This window comes from Notamacropus eugenii, chromosome 4 (genome assembly GCF_028372415.1).
Source record: "Notamacropus eugenii isolate mMacEug1 chromosome 4, mMacEug1.pri_v2, whole genome shotgun sequence".
Taxonomy (NCBI): domain Eukaryota; kingdom Metazoa; phylum Chordata; class Mammalia; order Diprotodontia; family Macropodidae; genus Notamacropus; species Notamacropus eugenii.
In genome coordinates this window covers 108,362,658-108,385,915 of record NC_092875.1, presented here as the reverse complement: position 1 = coordinate 108,385,915, position 23,258 = coordinate 108,362,658, and the positions used below count along the sequence as shown (strand labels likewise).

General features: G+C 38.8%; 1 protein-coding gene across 1 annotated transcript in view; it reads right to left on the bottom strand.

Moving 5' to 3' along the window:
* Positions 1-23,258, bottom strand: part of KCNQ3 (potassium voltage-gated channel subfamily Q member 3) — a 122,997-nt gene that overhangs the window by 8,827 nt on the left and 90,912 nt on the right. Inside the window, exons 10-14 of the mRNA XM_072606559.1 lie at positions 18,140-18,342; positions 15,228-15,330; positions 9,275-9,406; positions 4,267-4,365; positions 2,937-3,021 (exon numbers count right to left, since the gene is read on the bottom strand). Of these exons, the coding sequence (XP_072462660.1) occupies positions 2,937-3,021; positions 4,267-4,365; positions 9,275-9,406; positions 15,228-15,330; positions 18,140-18,342 (622 nt within the window). The remainder of the gene's footprint in view (positions 1-2,936; positions 3,022-4,266; positions 4,366-9,274; positions 9,407-15,227; positions 15,331-18,139; positions 18,343-23,258) is intronic.

Genomic DNA, 23,258 nt, shown 5'->3' with positions numbered 1-23,258 from the left:
TTATGAAGTAAGAAGATCTATGTATAAATTCCTATTCTGCTACTTACTACTTGTGTGACCTAGGAAAAGTCACTTCCACTCTATGAACTCAGTTTACCAATTTGTAAAATGGTTGAGTTGGATTAGAGGATCCCTAAGATCCCTTTAAATCCCAAATTATATGATTTTAGATCACATAACCAGAAAGTAAGAATGCTAGGTATTGAACCCAAACAGTCCTTTGATTTCAGGTCCTTTGCTTTGACCATCTTGCTTTAACCTCAAAGAAATGGTCCTTTCACCTGCAGTTTGAGGTTAATGATCATTCTTCCTTTATGATCATATCTCAGCTCTCACTTATTTAGTGAAAACCTGGAATGCATTCAGTGACTAGACAGAGCATTGCCAGACACATCTAATGCTTGGATGGAATACTACCTCCACATGGAGATATCTCTTCAGAAAAGGAACTTTGGGTTAGGGGTCACATCTGCCACAGAGATGAACATTCTCCTCTAAAAACTTTTCCTCCTTTTGGTATGATTTATGTTTGGAATGTGGTTACCTAAGGCAGAGACTAATGTCAGATCTCAATTCTAACCTAATCTGAGCTGCCTAGCAAAGATCTTCTCATATCATTGTGCTCTTAGGTACAGGCAGTGATAGGCTTGAAAGCTGGCAGAATTCACGTCTGGCTACACAGACATTGCAGAATCAATATGAGTCTACAATGTAATATAGGAGGGAAAAAAAATGCAGTCTTAGGCTGTATTCAAAGGCATGGTGTCAAGGACCAGAGGCTCACTGAACTTTCCATGGTCAGACCACATGCTGAACATTATGGTCAGGTGTGAGTACTATACTTTAGGAGGGATATTCATTACCTGGAGAATGTCCAAAGGAAGTCAACTGGGATAGTGAGAGGTCTTGAAATGGAATGAAATAAACTTGAAGGTAGTACCTACAGTGTTCCAGACACTATGCTAAGTGATTTTTATAAATATCATCTCATTTAATCCTAACAACAACCTTGAGAGGTCGTTTACCTATTATCTATAATTATCCTCATTTTATAGTTGAGGAAACTGAGGGAAACAGAAATTAAGTGACTTGCTCAAGGTCCTACAGCTAGTAACTGCATAAGACCAGGTTTGAACTCAGGTTTTCCTGACTCCAGGCCCAAAACTCTACCCACTCATGACATAGGAGGATGAGCTAAAAGAATAGATGGGGCTGTTCAGCCTGGTTTAGAGAAAGCTCAAGCGAAGCCTGATAACTATCTTAAGTGTTTGAAGGCCTATCAAGCAAAAGAGGGATTCAGTTGAATCTGCTTGGCCTCACAGTGCAGAACAAGGGAAAATGGGGGAAAATTACAGAGAGAGATATTTTAGCTCCCTATGTAGATTATTTGTACTTGATTAATGTCTGTCATCACCATATTGGCTAGGGATGGCAGAGTCATTGTGGCCTCAGATGTATTGGGCCATTGCCTGATACAGTTGGTACTGTAGCTAGTTTCGCCCAAGTGCCTTCCAGAAGAATTTCCATGATGCAAAGTGTATCTACATCAGGGCCTATGTTATTGATCAAGAATGTTGAAAAAAGGAGGAAGAAAGGTCTTGGGAAGAAATACAATTTTCTAAATGTATAAAGAATTGACATACAGAAGCAGGAAATATGATTATAGCAAAACTGTACTAACTGTTATATACTTTTTTTAAATGAAATTTTATCATTTTACAGTTAAGAGAGATAGCAAGGTGTTCAAGACAGAAGGGTCAGCCTCATTGTCAGAAAGACCTGGGTTCTGGTCTGGCTGCATGAGCCAGGGCCTGTCACTTAACGTCTACGTTCCAGAAAGCTCTCTAAAACTGTGAATTACAGAATGATTGATGATCAACACTAAGAAATGGAATATATTGATTGGAAGTTCCCTATACCAGTGAAATCATCTGTCCACACAAAATAAAATAAAATAAAAAGCTAAGTATGATTTACATGGGCTTATCTCAATGAGGATGTGTTTTAATTAGAACATTTTAATATAAAAATGGATTGTGTTAAACTGTTTTTAGTCCTTGAAAACAGATTGAATTTTTTAAATTGTGTTAAACATGTATTCTATGCTTTCTTTCAAGTCACTCCTCCCACCCTTTCAAGCATGCCCAGGTTACATAAGTAAATTATAAAATTTAATAAAATTAAATTTAATAAAAATAATTTAATAAAATTATAAAAAGGGGAATTCAGCTTAATGAGTCTTGTCCAAATTTTCTCAATTTCCAAATAAGCAGAATCAGTCAATGATGCTTTATGTATTCAAATCTATCTTATCCTCTCACTACAGGGGAGCTGACTTTTTAACCTTATTAAATCATGTATTTTTTTTTTGTTTTATTTTGTGAACCTGATTGAAGCCATGAGAAAAAGCTTAGTGTAGGTGATATAGCAGTGCACTCAAAGTACAGAAGATCTTAGTTCAAATCTTTCCTCAGAAATTTAATATCTGTGTTTTTGTTGTACAGTCATTTCAGGTGTGTCTGACTCTTCATGACCCCATTTGGGGATTTCTTGGCAAAAATAGTAGAGTGGTTCTTTTCCAGATTATTTTACAATGAGGAAACTGAGGCAAACAGGTTTAAGTGACTTACCCAGGGTCACAAAGTTAATAAGCATTTCAGGCTAGATTTGAACTCAGATCTTCCTAACTCCAGTGTGGTGCTCTATCTACTACACCACCTAGCTGTCCTTAACAGCTGTGTGGCCACAGATAAGTCAGTTAACCTGCTTCAGCTATAAAGTTGGGCTCAGATTGCTGTCAAGGTTCTTTTCAACTCTAAATCTACAATCTTACGATTCCAGAGTCCAGTGGACGCATTATGTCCAAAAGATAAGATTATCTGAGACGATGACACAGAAACATTTCTTCAATGCCATAAATTGCATTCGGAACCCACCTGTCTTTCGACTTTGACGAATTTCCCCATCATGCTTTGGTCTTCAATTTCTGACGAGGATGCTTTGGCTACATACGGATCATTTCTAGGAAAGAACCAAGAGTCCCATGAGAGCATTGCATCCCATTCTATTCTGCAGTGTTATCTATATCTCTGGTGGCTCTAGGGACCTATTGTCATCATACCCACTCCTGCAAAGTTGTATGGATAGATGATTTCCCTAAAATACTCATGAGACTCAATAGTTCAATTTGAGTTAGGGAAAAATATACATTCTACTCGCCTCAATTTGACTCTGAAACTAGTGGATAGAAACTCCATGTTTTACTGAAAGATGGTGATAACTGGAACCAAAGAGGGCAACAAATGAATTTTTTTCACTCTGCGTGTGTGTGTGTGTGTGTGTGTGTGTGAATTATTTGTGGCACCATTTCAGGTTCAGTAGTAGAAAGAGTTTATGATTTACACTCAGGACCTCACTGTGCTAATTCTGATTCTGCTGATTTTATGATTCTAGAGATATCTTAAATATAATTCAATATCATTAGCTGTTCAAAAACATGCTGGCAATTGGTGGTACAGTATATAGAGTACTGGGTCTTGATTCAAGAAGACCTGAGTTCAGATCTGGCCTCAGATACTTATTAGCTGTGTGACCCAGATAATCTTTGTCTTCCTCAGTTTCTTCAACTTTAAAATGGATATAAAAATGTTATGGGGTTTCTGTGAAAATCAAGTATGATAATATGTGTAAAGTGCTTAGCCTAGCATCTGGCACATGCTGCCATAATCCTGGCTTATATTTCCATCGTGTTTTAGGAACTGATAACTTTTTCTTCCTCATTCAGGATGTGGATAGCCTAGGTGATGTGATGCTCATTTTCAAAATGAGAAAAATAATGTTAGAAAGAATGAAATGACTTGCCCAGTCAGGAAGTGTCAGAACCAGGATTCAAACTTAAGTCTTCTGACTCCAAGACCAGGGTTCTTATCACCAAACCAAGCTGCCTATCAAATATTGTACCTCAAGCAAATATGCTATATGAAAGTCTTCACTTATTCCAGATGAAGAATCACTTTGCAAAAGGAATTGCCACAAGGTTTCTTTTAATGCAAACTCCCTTTTTGTATTTAGGAAAGGATTTCCATTTACAAGGACCCAGGTATTGCATAAAATTCTCTATATGAGTTCTTTGCTTTTATTCATTCTCCTTTTTACTTCTTGGGAACAGTGAATCTCCACACCCCAAGTGAATACAGTTGAGACTCAGGGTTGCTCATGGACTAGTGACTCTGGTGATTCTGGGTCAGGCCATTCCTAACAGCAAACCTTGGAGACTGCTGGGAAGGATAGGTGAAAGCTCCGCCTCGTTGGGATTTCTTGTGTTTTGGAGTAGACGGAGGTCCAGGGGTGAAGATCATATCTACTCTGAAAGAGAGAAAGTGAGGGGATAAAATAGGAAATACTATTCCAAAGAATTTATTTGGGACCCTGGACCACTCACCACACAAAACAAGACAAGGATCGTGGATCTACATGCAAGAGTATTTATAGCCCGGATATATCATCCATTTAGGCTGGGCAAAAATAGCTTCTTATTATTATGGAGAACATTGTGGGTAGAGTCAGAGACAGGGAGATAGATGCATTTTATTATTTCTTTTAGCAACCCTAATATATTAAGCTCTAAGCCTAGCTCGTCTTTGGCTTTTCTTCCCCCTAAGACATCTAGTTAGGGAGATTTTTACTGCCAACTCCAAAAGACCTGTTTTTAGCGGCATGAATCTTTTTTAGTTCCCTGGGCTTTTGCTGGTCATTAGAATGATGGATCTGACAATATTCTGCCGGCATAATACTTTCATTTCCTGCAACAGCACCATTTCATGATCTTCAGTCAGTGGAGCAGAAACGAAATCTCTTCTGCCTCTGCTCCATAATCCTGTGTAGGCAGCAGGCTGGAAGTCCATGCTGAATCCACACTCATGAAGGTGGTGCACCAGGAAATGGTCTCTCCATCTATAATTATCTGTGCGATGGCCTCCTTTTGTCCCTTTCCAGAAAATACAGAAAATTTTGCAGTGTAATAAATCCAGAAGAATGTAAGAACCTTGAGGCTAGGAACAATTATGCCCAGATTGTAATATGATGCATTGCATTTAGTAGGCAACTTACAAGTTTGTGCAATTGAAATCATGCATTTTCAAAACTTTACTGGGGTTTCCTAAGAAAACACATACAATTCAAAACTGTGATAATCAGGCACCAGTACATTCCTCCTTCCTCTCCCCAAGACCTCAATCACTTCCATTCATTAATATTAAAGGCAGCAGAGATCTAATATTTGACTCTAAAATCATTATATTTGACTGGTATTGAAAGAAACTTTAAGGACCTATTTTGCTTTATTGAATTAAGTGCCTTTTAAAAAGTAGTCAACAAATAATAAGCACTGTAAGATGTTAAATTCCCTACATCTTTTCATCAATTTTATGATGGCAAAGATGTGCTCTACTGTGGAATGCCTCTGCAAAATCCTTCTGCTTCCTTATAACATGGTTGCCTTTTAAGTGTGACTAGATCATTACCATGGAAATTTTATATCAGTGGGGAAATAGGCATAGAGATTTGGAATGATTGATCATTACTTGATTGCCTTTGGAGGGAGAGAGAAAGATGTCAGGTGGAGATGCCAAACAAGAGGTGGTCAGTGGGCTGAAAAGGCCCACAAAATTCTTGAGGGTGGCTGAACTAGATAAAAATCTAGTTCCTATCTGATTTTAAATGTATAACCATGTATAGTTTTCTATGTCAATATGCAGCCTGCAGGGAGTCAGTGTGACCATTTCTTTTTGAGTTTAACCCTTCTGGTGTAGTGGAGAGAGATTTTGAAACCAGGACGACCTGGGTTAAAGTCTTGCTTCTAATATTTACTGCTTTTGTGTCTCTCGGCCGATTGTTTAATGTTTCAGGGCTCTAGGTAACTCTCTAAGACTGTAAACTAGAGAGAAAGTTGCAGACTCATTAGTAGAATTTCCTCTCCTGGGAGTTCCCTATAACATTGAAATTACAGGCCCATTTCTTATCCTTTAACTCTTTTGATGGGTAACAATGAGGACTGAGATTTTCTCTACACCCCTCCTTCATATACACTGAGAGTTGAACCCCATTAGAACAGATTCTACTTGAGGGAGGATTGATTTTTTGCTCTTTGCTCTTTGCTCTTTTGCTCTTTGCTCTTTGCTCTTTGCTCTTTTGCTCTTTCCTTATTTAGCATACTATTTACAGAATTAAAGCACTTATCAGTGACTATTGATGGATCCCTCAATGCTTTCAATATTGTGTTATCTCCAGCATGGGCCTTCTCTGGGTACTTTTGATCTTGTTCAGAATATCGATGAAATAAATGAACAAAAATAAGGGCTTGTCATGTATAAACAATAATAATATTGAGATATACTCTGGCTTAAGGCATGGAACACTGGATATGAAGTCGAGAAGACTCAGACACTTAGTAGTTGTATGATCTCAAATAAGTCATTTAACCTCTCCTAGCCTCAGTTTCTCATCTGTAAAATAGGAATAAGAGTAGCACCAATCTTCCAGGCTTGTTGTGAGGCTCAAATGAGATAACATAGGCAGAACTCTTTGCAAACCTTGAAGTGCTTCATAAATGTTGGTCATCTCATATGATATCTCATTGGCAAGAGTGAAAAATAAATGTTGGAGAGCCCAGCTGCTTAACTGGTATCTTCTTCTTTCTGTAATTTAATATTTTATTTTCTCCAATTACGTGTAAAAACAATTAAAATTCATCCTTTTAGCTTGCTCCTATGGTTTTTTTTTAATTCCCCCCCCCCCCAATTTCAATAGTAGTTTATTTTTTTTCCCAATTACGTGTCAAGCCAATTTTTAGCATTCTTTTTTTTTAAGGCTGTATCCATGTTTATTTCTCTGTGGTATGCATAGGTCTATTCCTGGAAGCTGCAGTTTGGAACTGAGCTCACTTTGGGATTCTACTCTTACAACAGAGGCTAATATCACTCTATGATCATTTCACCCCTGGACAAAGAAAATATCTCTATACTAGACAACTCCCAGATGTACCAGACCACTCCTAGCCTTGGGCTAGCTAGACAAAAGAATCTTCACCCAATTCTTGAGTAGAATTCTTGAGCATTCATTTTTATAAGATTTTGAGTTCTAAATTTTTCACCCCTCCCCCTCTTCCCTTTTCCTCTTCCTAAAATGGTAGGCAATTTGATATAGGTTAGAGATGTGCTGTCATATAAAATATATTTCCATATTATAGTCATAGTTGTAAAAGAAAAACTAGATTAAAAGGAAAAAAAAACACAAACAAGAATAAAGTAAGTGAATAAAGTATGCTTTGTTCTGCATTCAGAGTCTATCAATTTTTGATCTGAATTTTCCTTTGTGAATCCTTTGTATTTGTCTTTGATCATTGTGTTGCTAAGAACAGTTGAGTCATTCATAGTTGATCATCACACAATGTTGCTGGTACTGTGTACAGTGTTTTTCTGGTTCTGCTCATTTTGTATCAGTTCATACAAGTCTTTCCAGGTTTTTCTGAAATCTGCTTGTTCATCGTTCCTTATTGCACAGTAGTATTCCATTACATTCATATGCCACAGCTTATTCAGCCATTCCCTAATAGTCATCCCTTAAATTTCTAATATTTCGCTACCACAGAAAGGGCTGCTATAAATTGTTTTGCACATATATATCCTTTCCCCTTTTTTATAACCTTTTTGGGATACAGACCTATTGGTGGTATTGCTGGATACCAGTGTATACAGTTTGATTGCCCTTTGGACATAGTTCCAAAAAGCTCCCCAGAATGGTTGGATCAGGTCCCAACTCCACCAACAGTGCATTAATGTCCCAATTTTTCCACATCTTCTCCAACATGTATCATTTTTCTTTTTTGTCATATTAGCCCATCTGACATTTCACATTTCTCTAATCAAAAGTGTTTTTAGAGAACTTCTTCATTTATTATAGATAGTTTTGATTATTTCATCTGAAAACTGTCTATTTATATTTGACCATTTATTAATTGGGGAATGTCTTGTATTCATATAAATTTGACTCAGTTCTCTATATGTTTGAGAAATGAGACCTTTATCAGAAACATTTGCTATAAAGATTATTTCCCAGCTTTCTACTTTCCTTCTAATCTTGGTTGCATTGGTTTTGTTTGTGCAAAAGCTTTTGAATGTAAAATAATAAAATTATTGATTTTATGTTTTATAATATTCTCTATCTCTTGTTTGGTCGGGAATCTGTAACTCACTTAGCTTCTCCACTAAGAATTTGGATACTTTACTACTTTGTATATTTAGTATTGATATTACTTCATTGCCTATGTCATAGTACGTGACATAATGTACAACATTAATGACATAAAAATAACTTAAGGATGAGAAAGAGGAATACACTGAACACAGAAGGAAAGGAGAGGTATAATGAGGTAATTTCACATGGAGAGGCACGAAAATCCTGTGACAGTGGAGGGAAAGATGGAATATTGGATAACGGGACTTGTTTAAACCTTATTCTCATTAGTATTAGCTCAAAGGGGGAATTATAAATATAATCAGTTGAATATAAAAATCTGTTTTCCTCAGGAAAGTAAGAGGGGAGGAAATTAAGTTAAAAGTGAGGGGTGAAGCGTGGAAAGATGGACAGAAGAGAGATCACACCAGGTGAGGTGGTAGACAGAAGCAAAACACTGTTGAGGAGGGAAAGGATGAAAGGAGAGAGATGACAAAGAGGAGGAAAAACAGGATGAAGGGAAATACACAGTAATCGTGACTGTGAACGTGAAGGGGATGAACTCTCTCATAAAACAGAAGGGAATAGCAAAAACCAGAATCCTACAACATGTTTACAAGAAACACACTTGAAGCAGAGAGACACACACAGAGTAAAGGTAAGTGCAAAGGTAAGGGAAAGGCAGGGCTAGCAATCCTGATCTCAGACAAAGCAAAAGCAAAAGCAAAAATAGACCTAAGTAAAAGAGATAAGGCACTATATACAATGAAGATGCAGGAAGGCTGATAATTTGGTGTCCGTACTAAGTCTAGCATGAATAGAGAGTGAAGGAGGGATGGACAGAAGGAGGCATAGAGGGAGGAAGGAAGGGCAGAAAAGCAAAGAGAACCATGATAAATCAACAAAGGGAGTTTCCTTTTGTCCTGACTCCTTACATTTCTTGTGTCCCATGGCAATTTCTGGCCTCCCATTCATTTGAAATTCTTATAAACCCTCTGGTAACAACACTTAGCAGCTTCTTGCTATGACAACCTTGTCTTACCTTGTCTGAAGATACTTTATTCTGGAAAGCATATCCAGATGTCCTGCAGAATACTGTTCGATGACATCTTTTACGTCATAAGGCCTCAAAGTCTCCTTGAATTTTTTTTTGTAGAGACGGAATTGTAGTATTCTATATATGAACAGAAGAGAGAAGTATTAAAGTCAGTGCAACCCAGGTGTAGTGGAGCACATCTTTAGCCCCTGCTGCTAGGAGGGCTAAAGCTGGTAGATCATTTGAGCTCAGTTTTAAACTGCAAAAGGTTGAAAGCCAATTTAGGGTCTGTCTTAAATCCATCACCAATATGGTGATCCCAGGGGTCCTTCCTTGCAGGCTGCCTAAGGTGGGATGAGCCAGCACAAGTTGGAAACAGAGTGGATCAAAGTTCTCATGCTGATGAGAAGTGAGTTTGTGCCCATAGGGGGATATTGTACTTCCAGTGTGGGTGAGATAGAGAGATCCAGGAAAGAAGAAAGAAACGAATGGAAGAAAGGAAGAAAAAAGAGATAAGGAGGAAGGAAGGGAATTGAAGGAACAGAATGGAAGGAAAGGAGGAAGGAACAGAAAGGCAAAGAGAATTGATAAGTAACCTGCTCCCCTTTTGCATCTAATCAGTTACCAAATTTTATTGATTATATATCTGTAATTTCCTTCCCATTCGAGCCATTTTTTAATTCCCCCTGCCACCACTACAGTACAGAAACTTCTTTTCTCCCACATAGACAACTTTAATAGCCTCCTTACAGTGTTTCCTTCTTCCTCTCCTTGTCTCTTTTCAATATATAACATATTTACTTTTCAGTTCTTAGCATGCACTTCCACAAGAATTTGAATTCAAAACTTTCTCCCCATCTCTCCCCACCCCCACCGCAGGACAGCATGTACCCCATCCACCCCTTCCTCCAGTCTGTCCTCCCTTCTATTATCCACCCTTCTTCCATCCCCATTCACCTCTATTTTCCTGTAGGGCAAAATAGATTTCCATACCTCATTGCCTGTATGGCTCAATTTCCAGCTGCATGCTAAAACAATTTTTAATACTTATTCTTAAAGCTTTGAGTTCCATATTCTCTCCCTCCCTCCCCACCCACCCTCATTGAGAAAGCAAGCAATTCAATATAAGTCCCCTTCCCTCTTTTCAATCCATATTCTATACCATTGCCAGAATAATTTTCCTTTTGTATAAATGTAGTTACTAAAAAAATCTTCCATGACCATATTGCCTTCCAGTTGAATGAAATTCAAATCTCTCCACTTTGCGTTTTCAGCCCTCCACTATCTGTCACCACTCTTCCACTCTTTTCTCATAGCACAGTAGTATGGGCAGCTGACCTTAAAGCCAGAAGACCTAAGTTCAGATTCTGCCTCTGACATATACTGACTAGAGGACGCTGAACAAGTCACTAAACCTCTTGTTACTGTAGGCAACTCTTTGAGGTGACAAAGTTAAGAAGAAGGGGCCAACCCACATTAAGAGAGGGAATTTTCCTCACCTGTGAATTCTCTAAGCCAATGAAATCATAGTTCCACTTCCTCTCCATGTCCTTATAGAGATCCCCTCTATGCACTCTCATTTCTAGTCCAACTCTACCATGCTCTGTTTCTTAAAGTACGCTATGTTCTTCTGCACCTGTTCTCTGCACCTGGAATGTCTCCATTTCTTATCTTCCCCATCAGTTCCTGCTATAAAGCCTAACCCAAACCCTGACCTAGCATCAATAGAGAGTGAAGGAGGAATGGACAGAAGGAGGTAGGGAGGGAGGAAGGAAGGGCAGAAAAGCAAAGGGAACCACGAGAAATCAACAAGGGGTTTCCTTTTGTCCTCACTCCTTACATTTCTTGTGTCCCATGGCAATTTCTGGCCTTCCATTTATTTGAAATTCTGATAACACTTGCTTAATCTGCATCATTCATATTTTTTCTATTGCTTTCTTAAGTCTAGACAATCAGCAAAACAATAAGTCAAGTCCTGATTTGTTCATTTGCTGAATTCCGTGGTGTAAACGTTCACCCTGAAAATTTAGCAATCCACTCCCTCAAGCTGCTGGAGTTGATGCCAGCGAAGCCCAGATGCGGGCTCTCTCCCTTGAGAGAGGGCTTTTGGTACCACCCTGTATCTCACTGTCCTGGAGCCTGCTCCTCTGTCTCTGCCTCTCAGTGTCTCTTTCCCCTTCGCTCTATCTCCCTCCCATCAGGTAGCAAAGCTGTGAGGAGCACGGGGTTTAGAGTCAGGAAGACTTGAGTTCAAACCCCACCTCAGACATTTACTAGCTATGGGACCCTGGGCAAGTCACGTAATATTTAGTCATCTGCAATATGAAGAACATGGACTCCTTGGCCTCTAAGATGCCTTCCAGCTTTAAATCTCTAATCTCAAATCTTTGCTGGCTCCTTCTAGCCAGCAGCACTCTTCCCTGAAGACCTCATCTTGCACTTTGTATCTCTAAAGCACTTAGCAGTCACTGCGTATCACAGCGATCTGTTTGCATCTTATTTATACCCCAGCTGGACTATAAGCTTCAGAAGGGCAGGGACTGTGGTGTGTCAGAGAAACTTTGCTTCTTAGATCCTGCAGGATGCTCTGCACAAAGTACACACTTCATAAATGACTATTCTTTTGAGAAAAAGGTACTGGTATCTATGAGATTAGGGAGAGAGAGAGAGACAGAGAGAGAGAGAGAGAGAGAGAGAGAGAGAGAGAGAGAGAGAGAGAGAGAGAGACAGACAGACAGACAGACAGACAGACAGACAGACAGAGAGACAGACAGAGACAGAGAGAAACAGAGAGACAGAGGGAGAGGTGGTGGTGGTGGAAGAAGTTAGAAAGGAAGATAGGTGAGAGAGGGATGGAAGAGAAAGGGAAGAGGGTGAAAGGAGACAAGAAGGGGAGAGAGAGGGAGGAGAGAAAGAGAGAAGAGAGGGAAGGCAAAGAAGGGGGAGAGGAGAGGGGGTGAAAGGACAGAGATAGAGGGAAGGGAAAAGAGACACTGAGAGGCAGAGAAAGAAGAGCAAGCTCCAGAACGGTAGGATACAGGGTGGTACCAAAAGCCCTCTCTCAAGGGAGAGAACCCGCATCTGGGGTTCTCTGGCATCAACTCAAGCAGCTTGAGAGAGTAGATTGCTATGTTTTCAGAGTAAACATTTACACTACGGAGTTCAGCAAATGTACAAATCAGGGCTTGACTTATTGCTTTGCTGATTGTTTAGACTTAAGAAAGCAAGAGAAAAAACGTGAATGACGCAGATTAACCAGCTCCACCCATTTCCCAACTCTTGATGCTTATTTTTTGTGACCTTGTAACAAACTACACCATCTCTCTAGGCTTCAGTTTCCTCATCTATAAAATTGTGTGTGAAGGAGTGAGCAGTGCTGAACAAAATGGCCTCTCAGATTCCTTCTGACTCTAGGGCTGTGGGCAACATGCAAAAAATGTTCCTCTTATTTTCCCTGTCACCATGCATAGATATGGAGCAGAAGATACTTCATGATTAATGCTACTAATACCCAAGGCAGGGTTTTTTGTGGGGTGTGAAAAAGGGTAGTGTTTATAGATTGTGCCTGTGAAATAATGATCCTGATTCCATAAAGCCACAGAAAAATCAGTCTTATTCCTGAGTGCATTAGGGTACAGGGAAGTGAGCCCTGGACATTGAATTTGATATCTTAGACTAGGGGTGAGGAACCACATGTGGCCCTCTAGGTCTTGGAGTGTGGCCTTTTGACGGAATTCAGATTTTACAGAACAAATCTCAGAATCCTTTTATTAAGGGGATTTGTTCTGTGAAGTTTGGATTCAATCAAAGGGCTGCACTTGAGGACCTAGAAGGCCACATGTGTCCTTGAGGCCACAGGTTCCCCACCCCTATTAGACCTATACTTTACTAGCTGGATGCTTTGAGAATGGCTATGACCCTCACTTTTATCACCTATAAAATGAGAATGATAAGTTCTAACCAATTTATTACTTGGATCTGTTTTGAAAAACAAATACGATAATGAATCCATTCTTAAATCTATCACAGCTGATATGTCAGCCTTTATGCTGTAGTGATGAATTTTATGAATGAAAATTAAATGAATTTTAATGAAGAGAATCTTTACAAATCAAGTCCTAGTTTCAGAGAGCTTTTAATCTTTATTTCTTATAGCTTTTCACTTGACAGGGAGTTCTAATGCTTCAGTGTCACATTTCTCAGACCTCATTCATCTTCTTAAACACATAGCAATACATGGATTAGAATTTCCGTGCAGTAAGGAATAAAGTTATTTCATGGAGTCCTTTTCTAAGGAATCCCTTAGTGATTAATATAATCATATCTTAGTTGATCAGTCTTAAAAAATTCTAAGAGTTTTAAGAGTTGGGTGGCTTTTTATATATGGAGGCATGCTTTCATTTCACTTCTGAATTATTAAGTAAATATAAACAGACAGATTAGACTCTTGTATGTTCTAGTCTAGACAAAATCCTGTGCTTGATTGTCTTGTTAAGAGAGAGAGAGAAACAAAACAAAACAAAATAGACACTAGAATAATGGAGGAGAGAAAGGACCTTGAGACTGACTTGTTAAGGTCAGCCCAAAGTCAATCCCTGCCTGCCTTTTCAGTCAGCATGGTTATTATACTTGGAGAACACTGCTATAAAGTATATGGAAGTCATTCTGTGATATTTTTTTTAGACGAAAAGAAGAACCATTGGGAATTACTTGTTACTATATAAATCACCTTCTCATGTAAGACAGATAGAAGCTCTCATCTGAAATAAAATATATAAACTTTGCAAACTTTAAAGTTCCATAAAAATGCTAATTATTGTTATTGTTATTATCTGGAGTGTAATCATCAGTCTTGGGTTCCACATTTTAGGAAAATTTTGACAGGATGGAGCATGTCCAGAGGAGGGAGATGAAGATCTCAAAGGTCCTTGAAAGTATCTTGGAAGGATTTAGTGACATACCTGGGGAGCTGGAGAAGACTTAATTAAGGGGGACGTGATTGCTGCATGGAAACATTTGAAAGGCTGGTATGTGCAAGAGGAGTTAGTTTTGTTTTGTGTACCTTCTAGGGGAAGAACTACCATGTGACCAATGGGTAGAAATTGCAGGGAGCTAGATTCAGTTTAATATAAGAAAGAACTCTGTTAACAATCAGAGCTGTCCAATTAAGCTGACTTGAAGTGGAAGTGCTCATCTTTGACAGTCTTCCTACAGAGGGTGAACAACCCTGTGAACATACTAATACTAAATAAGGATTCATTCATCAGAGAGGGCTTGGACTTCTGATTTCCCTTCTATGCTAATATTCCATGACTCTGGACTTAATGTAATATTCTACATGAATGAGTCTTTTTTTTAAAGTGGTTTTTTTTTTTTTTTTTGGCAGGGGGAAAGCAAGACAATTGGGGTAAGGTAACTTGCCCAAGGTCACACAGATAGTAAGTATCAAGTGTCTGAGGCTGGATTTAAATTCAGGTCCTCCTGACTCCAGGACCATTCACTATTCACTGTGCCACCTAGTTCCCCTTGAGTGAGTCTTTTAAATTTGACTTGTATTAACCAAAGGTGGGACAGCTAGGTGGATAGAGTACTGGGCCTGGAGTCAGGAAAACGTGAGTTCAAATTCAGCCTCAGATAATCACTAGCAGTGTGACCCTGGGGAAGTCACTTCATCAAGTCTGCCTCAGTTTCCTCATCTGGAAAATGAGCTGAAGAAGGAAATGGCAAATCAATCCAGAGTCTCTGCCAAGAAAAACCCCAAAGGGGTCATAAAGAGTCAGACATGGCTGAAGCAACTGAATAATAACAAAAACTAAGGGTGATTCTTACCTGACCTTCCAAAGTCTACCAAGTGCCAACATTTCCTGGCCACTCAAGGGAGAATTCACCTCGGAATAGAAGTAGTTTCTTGTTTTAATTTGGCTCCACAGAAGCAAAGAAGATGTGATAAATGCAATACCTGACTGCTCTGATGACCGACTTGAGTGTGGGGATCATGTCTTCTATGAGGAATTCGTTACTGTAGCCTCGTTCTTCAGTCATGGGCTCTCCTGTCCCAGCATCTAGAAATTAGGATAAGGAAATCTAAAAACCAGTTCATAGAACTTTGGGGAACTTCAAGATTTCATTAAATTAGCTTCCTGGAGAGGCAGTGTGATTTACTAGAGTTGGAGTCAGAAAGATCTGAATTCAAATCCTGCCTCAAATACTTACTGTGGGACCCTGGGGAAATTATTTAACATCTTTGTGACTCACTTTCTGTATTAGTAAAATGAAGAGTTTGGCCTCTATGGACTTTCAGCTCTGTGATTATTTTTTAAAAGAATTTAAAATAATGAAAACTAAACATTCTTAGCTGTAGAGTTCAGAATTGTGTGGCACATGGGAATTCTAGTTGGAAGACTGGGATTTGGGTATTACCTTCACCATTTACTAACTATAAGACTTCAGGCATCTAATTTAACTTGTCTGTGCCTCAAGCTTTTCACCTGTAAAATGGGTATAAGAATACTTGAACGAGAAAAGACATCAATGACTGCCTAGTCCAAGTCCCTTCATTTTGCAGATGAAGAAATGGATGTCCAGAGAGGTTAAGTGAATTAATTAGCTAAGGTCACACACTAAGTACATGAAAGAGCTAGGATTCAAACCTGGGTCCTCTGAATCCAAATCTAGCCTATTACTATATCCTACCACAAGCTCTGTATGTCTCCCCTCTACCCAGTGCCTAGGTCAGTGCTATGTACACAGAAGGTGTTTAATACATGTCTATGGTGGCTAATGTTCTATCTAAATGCCTTGACATGGCATGGAGGTGAGCCAGTCATTTAAGGTTATACCAATGAAGCTCAAGCTCAGGGAGGGTCTTTGAAAATGATTTGAGTTCTATATGTTTGTCATCCAAAGTTAGCTAAGTTTGGAGAGGCTCATCCCTGGGGACTTAGCATCCATGACTGTGACTATTATTACTATTATTAGCCACAACACAAAGACTATCTATTAAGTAGTAGAAGGGTTGTGATTTGTATTGGTAGTTGAGCACATCACTAAATCACAAATTCTCCAGGTGGTAGAGTAAGAAATCTATTATTTTTGTGTATACTCATATATAAACATGTGTATTCATATATGCATACATGCATATACATACATGTATTTATACACATAAGTACCTAAATTTATGTTCATATGCCTGTACATGCATACATGATGTATATATATACATGTATATGCATATTCATGTATGTGTATACATATATATGTATACATATGTGGGGGGCATGCACATGTGTGTATATTTCTGTTCTCACTATTAGACTATAAGTTCCTAAAGTCACTGATCACATCTTTCTCACTTTCAGACACTACAATGTGCCTATCACTTTGCTATGTTCACAGAAGGCAACTGATCAATATTCATCAATTGAATTATACAGTCAGTGCCTGTTGAGATAGCTTGGTGTCATGGATAAAGTATAGACTTGGAATCAAGAAGACCTGGGTTTGAATTCTCCCTCACTAGCTGTGTGTCTCACACAGTCTCCATCTCCTCATCTGTAAATAAGCAGGTTGAACTCAATAAGGACACTTCCTTCTTTAAATCTATGATCCTAAATTTATATTCTCTAAATCCTCAGGGAGCGGAAGTGGTAACATGTCCTAATCTAACACATTCCTTTTCAGAAAGGAAAAAAGTGTACTCTTCTAACATTGACGTGTCTTCAGACATTCTTATTAATGTGGATCTATCCTAGTTTTTTTAAGAGATGGTTTATTGATGACTTTAAGACTCCTTTTCCAGTTTAAATGAAAATTCAGTTCGGCAGAATCCTGCCACTGGGCATATAGGATTCTGGACACAAATTTCCTTTTCTCTCCCAACCCCCACCCCATTAGTCATGCCTCTTTTTGAGACCGTGAAGAGATATGATAATGAAATTACAGTTGTGAGTCCTAAGAACTTGCCATGTACAATACATGGCATCTAAGATATTTATGTGGAGGAGGCCAGTTACCAACAGCGATCATATTATAAAGGGGTAAGGGATACACTGTGTAATCATGATAATAAAAATAATATGACATATCTACAGCACTTGGAAGCTTGCAGACAACTTTTTGAACATAATTTCATTTGACCTCATAAGAACTCGTGAGATAGGTACTAAGCCTATCATCGTCATCTTACAAGGAAATTGAGGTGAGTCTCAGAGAGGTTAGTCCCTTGCCCAGGGTCACAGAGAAACGAAGTGTCAGAGTCAGAATTTCATAAGCAGCTTTTCTTGACTCCACATCAACTCTCTAATCCATGACACCATGCTGCCTTCTCCTATTCATTAATCCCGACGCTGAAGGCTATTGAAAAATGGAGGCACTGTAGCCTTCCTAGGACACAGAGCAATGGATTTAGGATCAGGAAGTCTTCAGATCAAAACCTCCCTTTGCCATTTATTTTACTAAGTGACCTTGAACAAGTCACTGGAAGTCTTTCAGCTTTATTTTCTCCTTCTGTAAAAGGGGTATAAAATTTACATACTCACAAAGAGTCTCAAATAAGATAATACAGAGAAAACCTACTGAAAACTTTATACAACACTTGACAAATGCTAATTATTATTATCAAATGAGATATTTCCTAAAAACTTCCCTCAATTTTTTTGGAGGGGAGGAAATTTTCCTATACCCAATGCTTAATGAGAATGTAAAAGATGGGAGTAGAGTGGTGGAGTTAGTCAGGATTGGAGGGAATGAGTTATTTTGAAGATCCTGGGCAATTTCAGAGACACTTTAATGGATCTGGTAAAGGAAATGAGCTCAGAAGAAGAGGAAAAGTGAGAGGAAGTTGGAGGAAGGAAGGGAAGCTGGAGTTACCTTCAGAGCTCTGCCAAAAGGCGTATGCTTTCATTCGGAATGCAGTCCGAAAACGTTCCTTATTGTTCAAGCCAACATTTTTTGGCTCTTTGGAAGGGCTTTCTTCTATGGCATCTACATTCAGAGGGGTAAATAGCTTTCCTTTAGTATTGGTACCACGAGGATTAGAAAGTCGAACCCGATCCAAGAGACCCAGCTTTTGGCTACAAAATAAGCAAAAGTGAACAATTTTCCTCCTTCAGTGAAGGCTCTTAACATTGCATGTCCATCCCTGTTACGCATCTTATATTCTAAGACCCCCTCACACATCCCCAGGAAAAAGGAGAAATGTGCTTTGTAAAGAATTCTGAAGCTAGAGAGAGGCACCCCGATTGGGCACTGGTAGGTATAATGTGTCAAGTCCTTTGAGGGTGGGGTGGGATTTAAAACAGATGATCATATCGACTGGCATCTTGTACAAAGATATTTAATGTGGGAGACCTTTGCTTTTTTAGTCAGGGTCCCCAAAATTTTAGCTCTGTGTTTGTTGCAGGGGCATTTTTGTACCTTTCAAAGGGCATCTTTCTCAGTAAAATCCCTGTTCTTCCTCACAGAAGGCTACCATTAGAATTATTTCTCCACCTTATCATTTTTTTTCCTTGGTGACTTAATGGAATTCAGTAACAAGGATTTATTAAGCACCTACTATACACCAGGCACCATGATAGGCAGGTAGGTAGATACTGGAGCTACATAGATAAAAATGAAACAGTCCCTGACCTCAAGGAGGTTATATTCTAATAGTGGTGGAGAGTTGGGAGGAAACAATGTGTATATAGATCAGTCCATACAAAAACAATTCTATAAATATACAAGGGAAACGCAAAATATTTTGGGGGATGAGGAGAGAGCTGGAGCTACCATTGTATGATCATGGGGTACGCTCAAGACAAAGCTTCAACACAGATAGTATCTTTGTGGGCTGAAATAGGATCAAATAGCAACTAAACAAGAAAAAAGACAACTGAGATATCTCCTGAGATAGGAAAGGTTCTTATTCAGTTGTCTCAAAATACATGATGGGTACCTGCGTGTCATTACCTCTTACTAAGTATTAGAAGACATTTGGATACCTACTGTCTACTCATTATTCAGTCATGTTTTCTTAAGGTACATCACTAATTCTTAAATGGAACAATTCGGGACAAAGGCATTCAGATGCTATATAGCCTGTACCAAGTCCAGTTTTTTACTGTTATCATACTTTTTTCTCCTATGCATGATAATAGTGATGCACACTCCCATAATGCTTTAGAGTTTGTGAAGCACCTTCCTCAAAATAACCCTGTGATATAAGTGAGGCAAGTATTATTATCTCTATTTTACTGAAGTGGAAACTGAGGCTTTGAGAGGTCAAAGAGGACTGACCCATGATCAAATGGTTATTCAATATCACATGTTAGCTTTGAACCCAGATCTCCTGACTCCACATCCAGTATCCATCTTCTATACAATATTCTGCGTCATTAGGGATGAGAGTTCATTGAATAATACTTTTTTATCTCTCCCCGGAACTCACACACCACTTTGTATTTTACTTATTAGAGTCTACATCATTTCCCTAAGGGCTGGGACTTCTGCCATATTTGTCTATGTATATCACTAGAGGTGCAGTGGATAGACAACCCAGAGACTGGAGATCCTTCCTAAGAAGCCCTGAGTTCAAATCTGGCCTCAGACACTTACTGGCTGTGAGCTGTCTTATTCTGAGCAAGTCACTTAAGCCCTATTTGCCTCAGTTTCAACTGTAAAATTGAGGTAATAGCAGCAACCGTAGGAGTGCTGTCAGAATACAATGAGATCATATTTGTAGAGCATGTGCTTGGCACATAGTAAGCACTATATAAAAGCTTATTCTTTCCTCCTTTCCTCTGCCTTCTCTGTACAATCATGGTATCCTGCTAAGCTCACTCAATTTAGAGTCAGACAGACTGAGCTCCTAGCACAAGTCTTTCCCTTACCAGCTAAGTGACTTTGGGCAAGTCACTTAACGTAGTTATGGGTCTCAGTTTCCTCACCTGGAAAATGGGCATAATTCCTGAGCTACCTACCTTTTCGGGTTGTTGTAAAGACTAGACAAGGTAGTAGTTGTCAAGGACTTAGTGAACTCTAAAACACCACAAGAATTTTAGCTACTGAAGCATCTAGAGTCTAATGGATAGAGGACTGGAAGTGGAAAGATTTTAGTTCAAATTCTGCTTCAGATATTAGATTAACACAGCTAATATCTGAAGCAGAATTTGAACTGTGTTAATCTCTCTCATTCTCAGTTTCTTCATCTGTAAAATGGGGGAAAAATAATAGTATATTTCTCACAGGGTTGTTTTGAGAATCAGTGGAGATCACATAAAGTTTTCTGTAAATCTTAAAGTGATAACTAAATGCTTATTATTAGTTCTTGTTGTTTTTACTGAACTTTTAGATTGCATTGGTTCTGAAATGTAAGTACACACCATTGACACAATCCACAACCTCCAATCTCTCCTGAAAGCTACATATATCTAGATTTCTGAAGAGTGAAACTAATTAAAGAGTTGGGGAAGATTATGACTACAAAAGAGGTATTGCCAAGGCAATAAAAATTCCAAGGATCAGCACATTCCCCATGGTTATGGATGGAAGAACCATGCCAGATCAAAGCTTTGGTCAGTTGGAAATAAGTCCCTTAGTGATTTTCTATATGACTGACAGCAAAGTTTTTCTGAAATGTACCATGATGAGTCTTGGATAGAAGGATTGTTCTACATGACCAAATCACTATCAGAAATCCTATGGGCTTGGGTTGCCCTGTGCCTCCCTATAGCTAATTGCCAGTATTTATAGAATACTTCATGATTTGTAAAGCACTTTACAAAATATCATAGCCTTTGATCCTGACAAAAATCCTGAGAGACAGGTGATATTAGCAATCTTATTTTACAGATTAGGAAACTGAGGCCAAAGAGGTTGAATGCCTTGCCTAGGGTCACACAGTTATTAAATATCTAAGGCAGAATTTGTAATCAGATCTTTCTGAATACACATTCACTGGGCCACCTAACTGCCTGACATAGGAAGATTAGAGGCAATCTGTGAGAGACAGCGTGCAAAGCACTGGGCTTGGAGACAGAAGACTTGAGTTTGAATACAGGTACTGTCACATACCATCTGTGTGAGTCTGGAAGGGTTTTTTGGCCTTTCTGGGCCTCAGGCCGTTCATCTTTAAAATGAGAGGAGTGGCCACTCAAGGATGGCATCTGTAGTCAATCCCATTATATTTGGAGGAGCAAGTATTGAATTTGGAGTCAAATGATCTCTTTTTCCAACCCAGGCTCTGCTACTTGTACTGCCCAGGTAACTTTGAGGAGGCCACTCAGTTTCTCTGACCCATTAGTTCCTTCATCTATACAATGACAGAACTGGATTTGATCCTGTGACTTTTGATGCCCTTTATGGATTTCTATCCTCTGGTCCTATCTCTGGTTAATCTCTAAATTCTCTTCCAAGTCTAACCTTTGGTGATCTAACCAATAAACATTATAGTTGGAAACATTTTGGAATTATTTTTCTTCCAAAGTTATAGAAATAACCAGGACTAGGTAGAGACAGACAGCTTCATGGGGAGGATTGGAGATAGACATTGAAACCTAATTGCTTGCTAGACTATAAGTTTCTTGAAGGTAAGAATGGTATCAACTTCATCTTTAGTTTTTTTACTATCTTACAGTGTTTTATACCTCAATGAATATTTTATGAATGAATGAAGCATCTCTCTTTGCGTATGCCAGGCTCCAAGTGATAATGAGAAAGTTATTGAGATTTATACCTCTTCTATGCAATTGTCATACTCTGTTTTAGATGATGGTCTTTCCGAAGTAGCCTCATCTTCTCTACTGACCTGCAACTTCCAGGAAGGGAAGAATCATTTCTTATTTATCCTTATCTCAACCCTTAGCACCTGGAACATTAGTAGTCACTTGACATTTTTTTTTTTAAATTGGATTCCTTAGAAGAGAGAGTATGAAATAGAGGAAGTAAAATGAAAAGGGATATTTTGCTAGAGCATGGAAAGCGTTGATTTATGAATTTCAGTTGTCTCGATATGGATTTAGTACTTTATAGATTGGCTTAAGCTAGCTGTAGAGTACAGGAAGGCTGACCACACTACAGTCTGTCAGGAGATAAGTGTATACAGAATGTAAGCATAGATCATGGTAATGTGCTTAAAGTAAGATTCATTGCACATACTTGGTCCTCATTGTAAACCCCCATGAGTGACTTTGGAATAGATGAGCTAGGGTAAAGAACCTTGGAGGTGGGGTGCTGGGATGTTTCAGCATTAAAATAGCTTACTGGGTGCAGGTCATACCAATATTATTACCTGTACTTTGGGGTTCATTTCATACCATATGGGTCCCAGATGATGATTTATGAGTTCAGGGTGAACATGTTGTCAGAAATTGAAAGCACTCAAGTCCACAATCTGTAATATCTGCTTTGAATCACTCCTGGTTATTATAGCTTAAGTGGTTTAAGTTCTTTCTGCAGCAAGGGAAGAGATCTTTTTTCTTTCTAATTGTGTCACTAGAAAATGAATACCTAAATGGATGGATGATCAGATGGTGGAAAGAATTCATCCCCTGAGACATAATAGCTAGGTCTTCTCTTCTCAGTCTGGTTTTTAAGTGAATAATTCTACCCTTGTTCTCTGTGGGCAGAGTCTAGGCAGGGTCTAGCATGACAAGCTCATCTCAGAAATGGCACCTGATTTCTAGGAGCCTGCCTTGGAAGGCTTTTAAACACCGAGAAACCAATAACAAAGGCTAATTGGGTCCAGTTGAAAAGGGAGCTGCAGCTAGAGAAGAGAGAATGAAAGCCTTTTCATTCTGAATGGTCCAGGGACTAATAAAACACAGTGAAGCTTAACCTCTAGGCCTTGTATGGTCATGCTTATCTCTGAGAATTGGATAAAGAAAGATTGTCTAATAAATGCACCTAAGAAAGCATAAGAAAAAGAAGTCAAGTTAAAAAAAAAAGAGGAAATGAGATTTTTTTTTTTTTTTACGTTTTGCTTTTTAAAGAAAAGAGAGTACGAACAAAA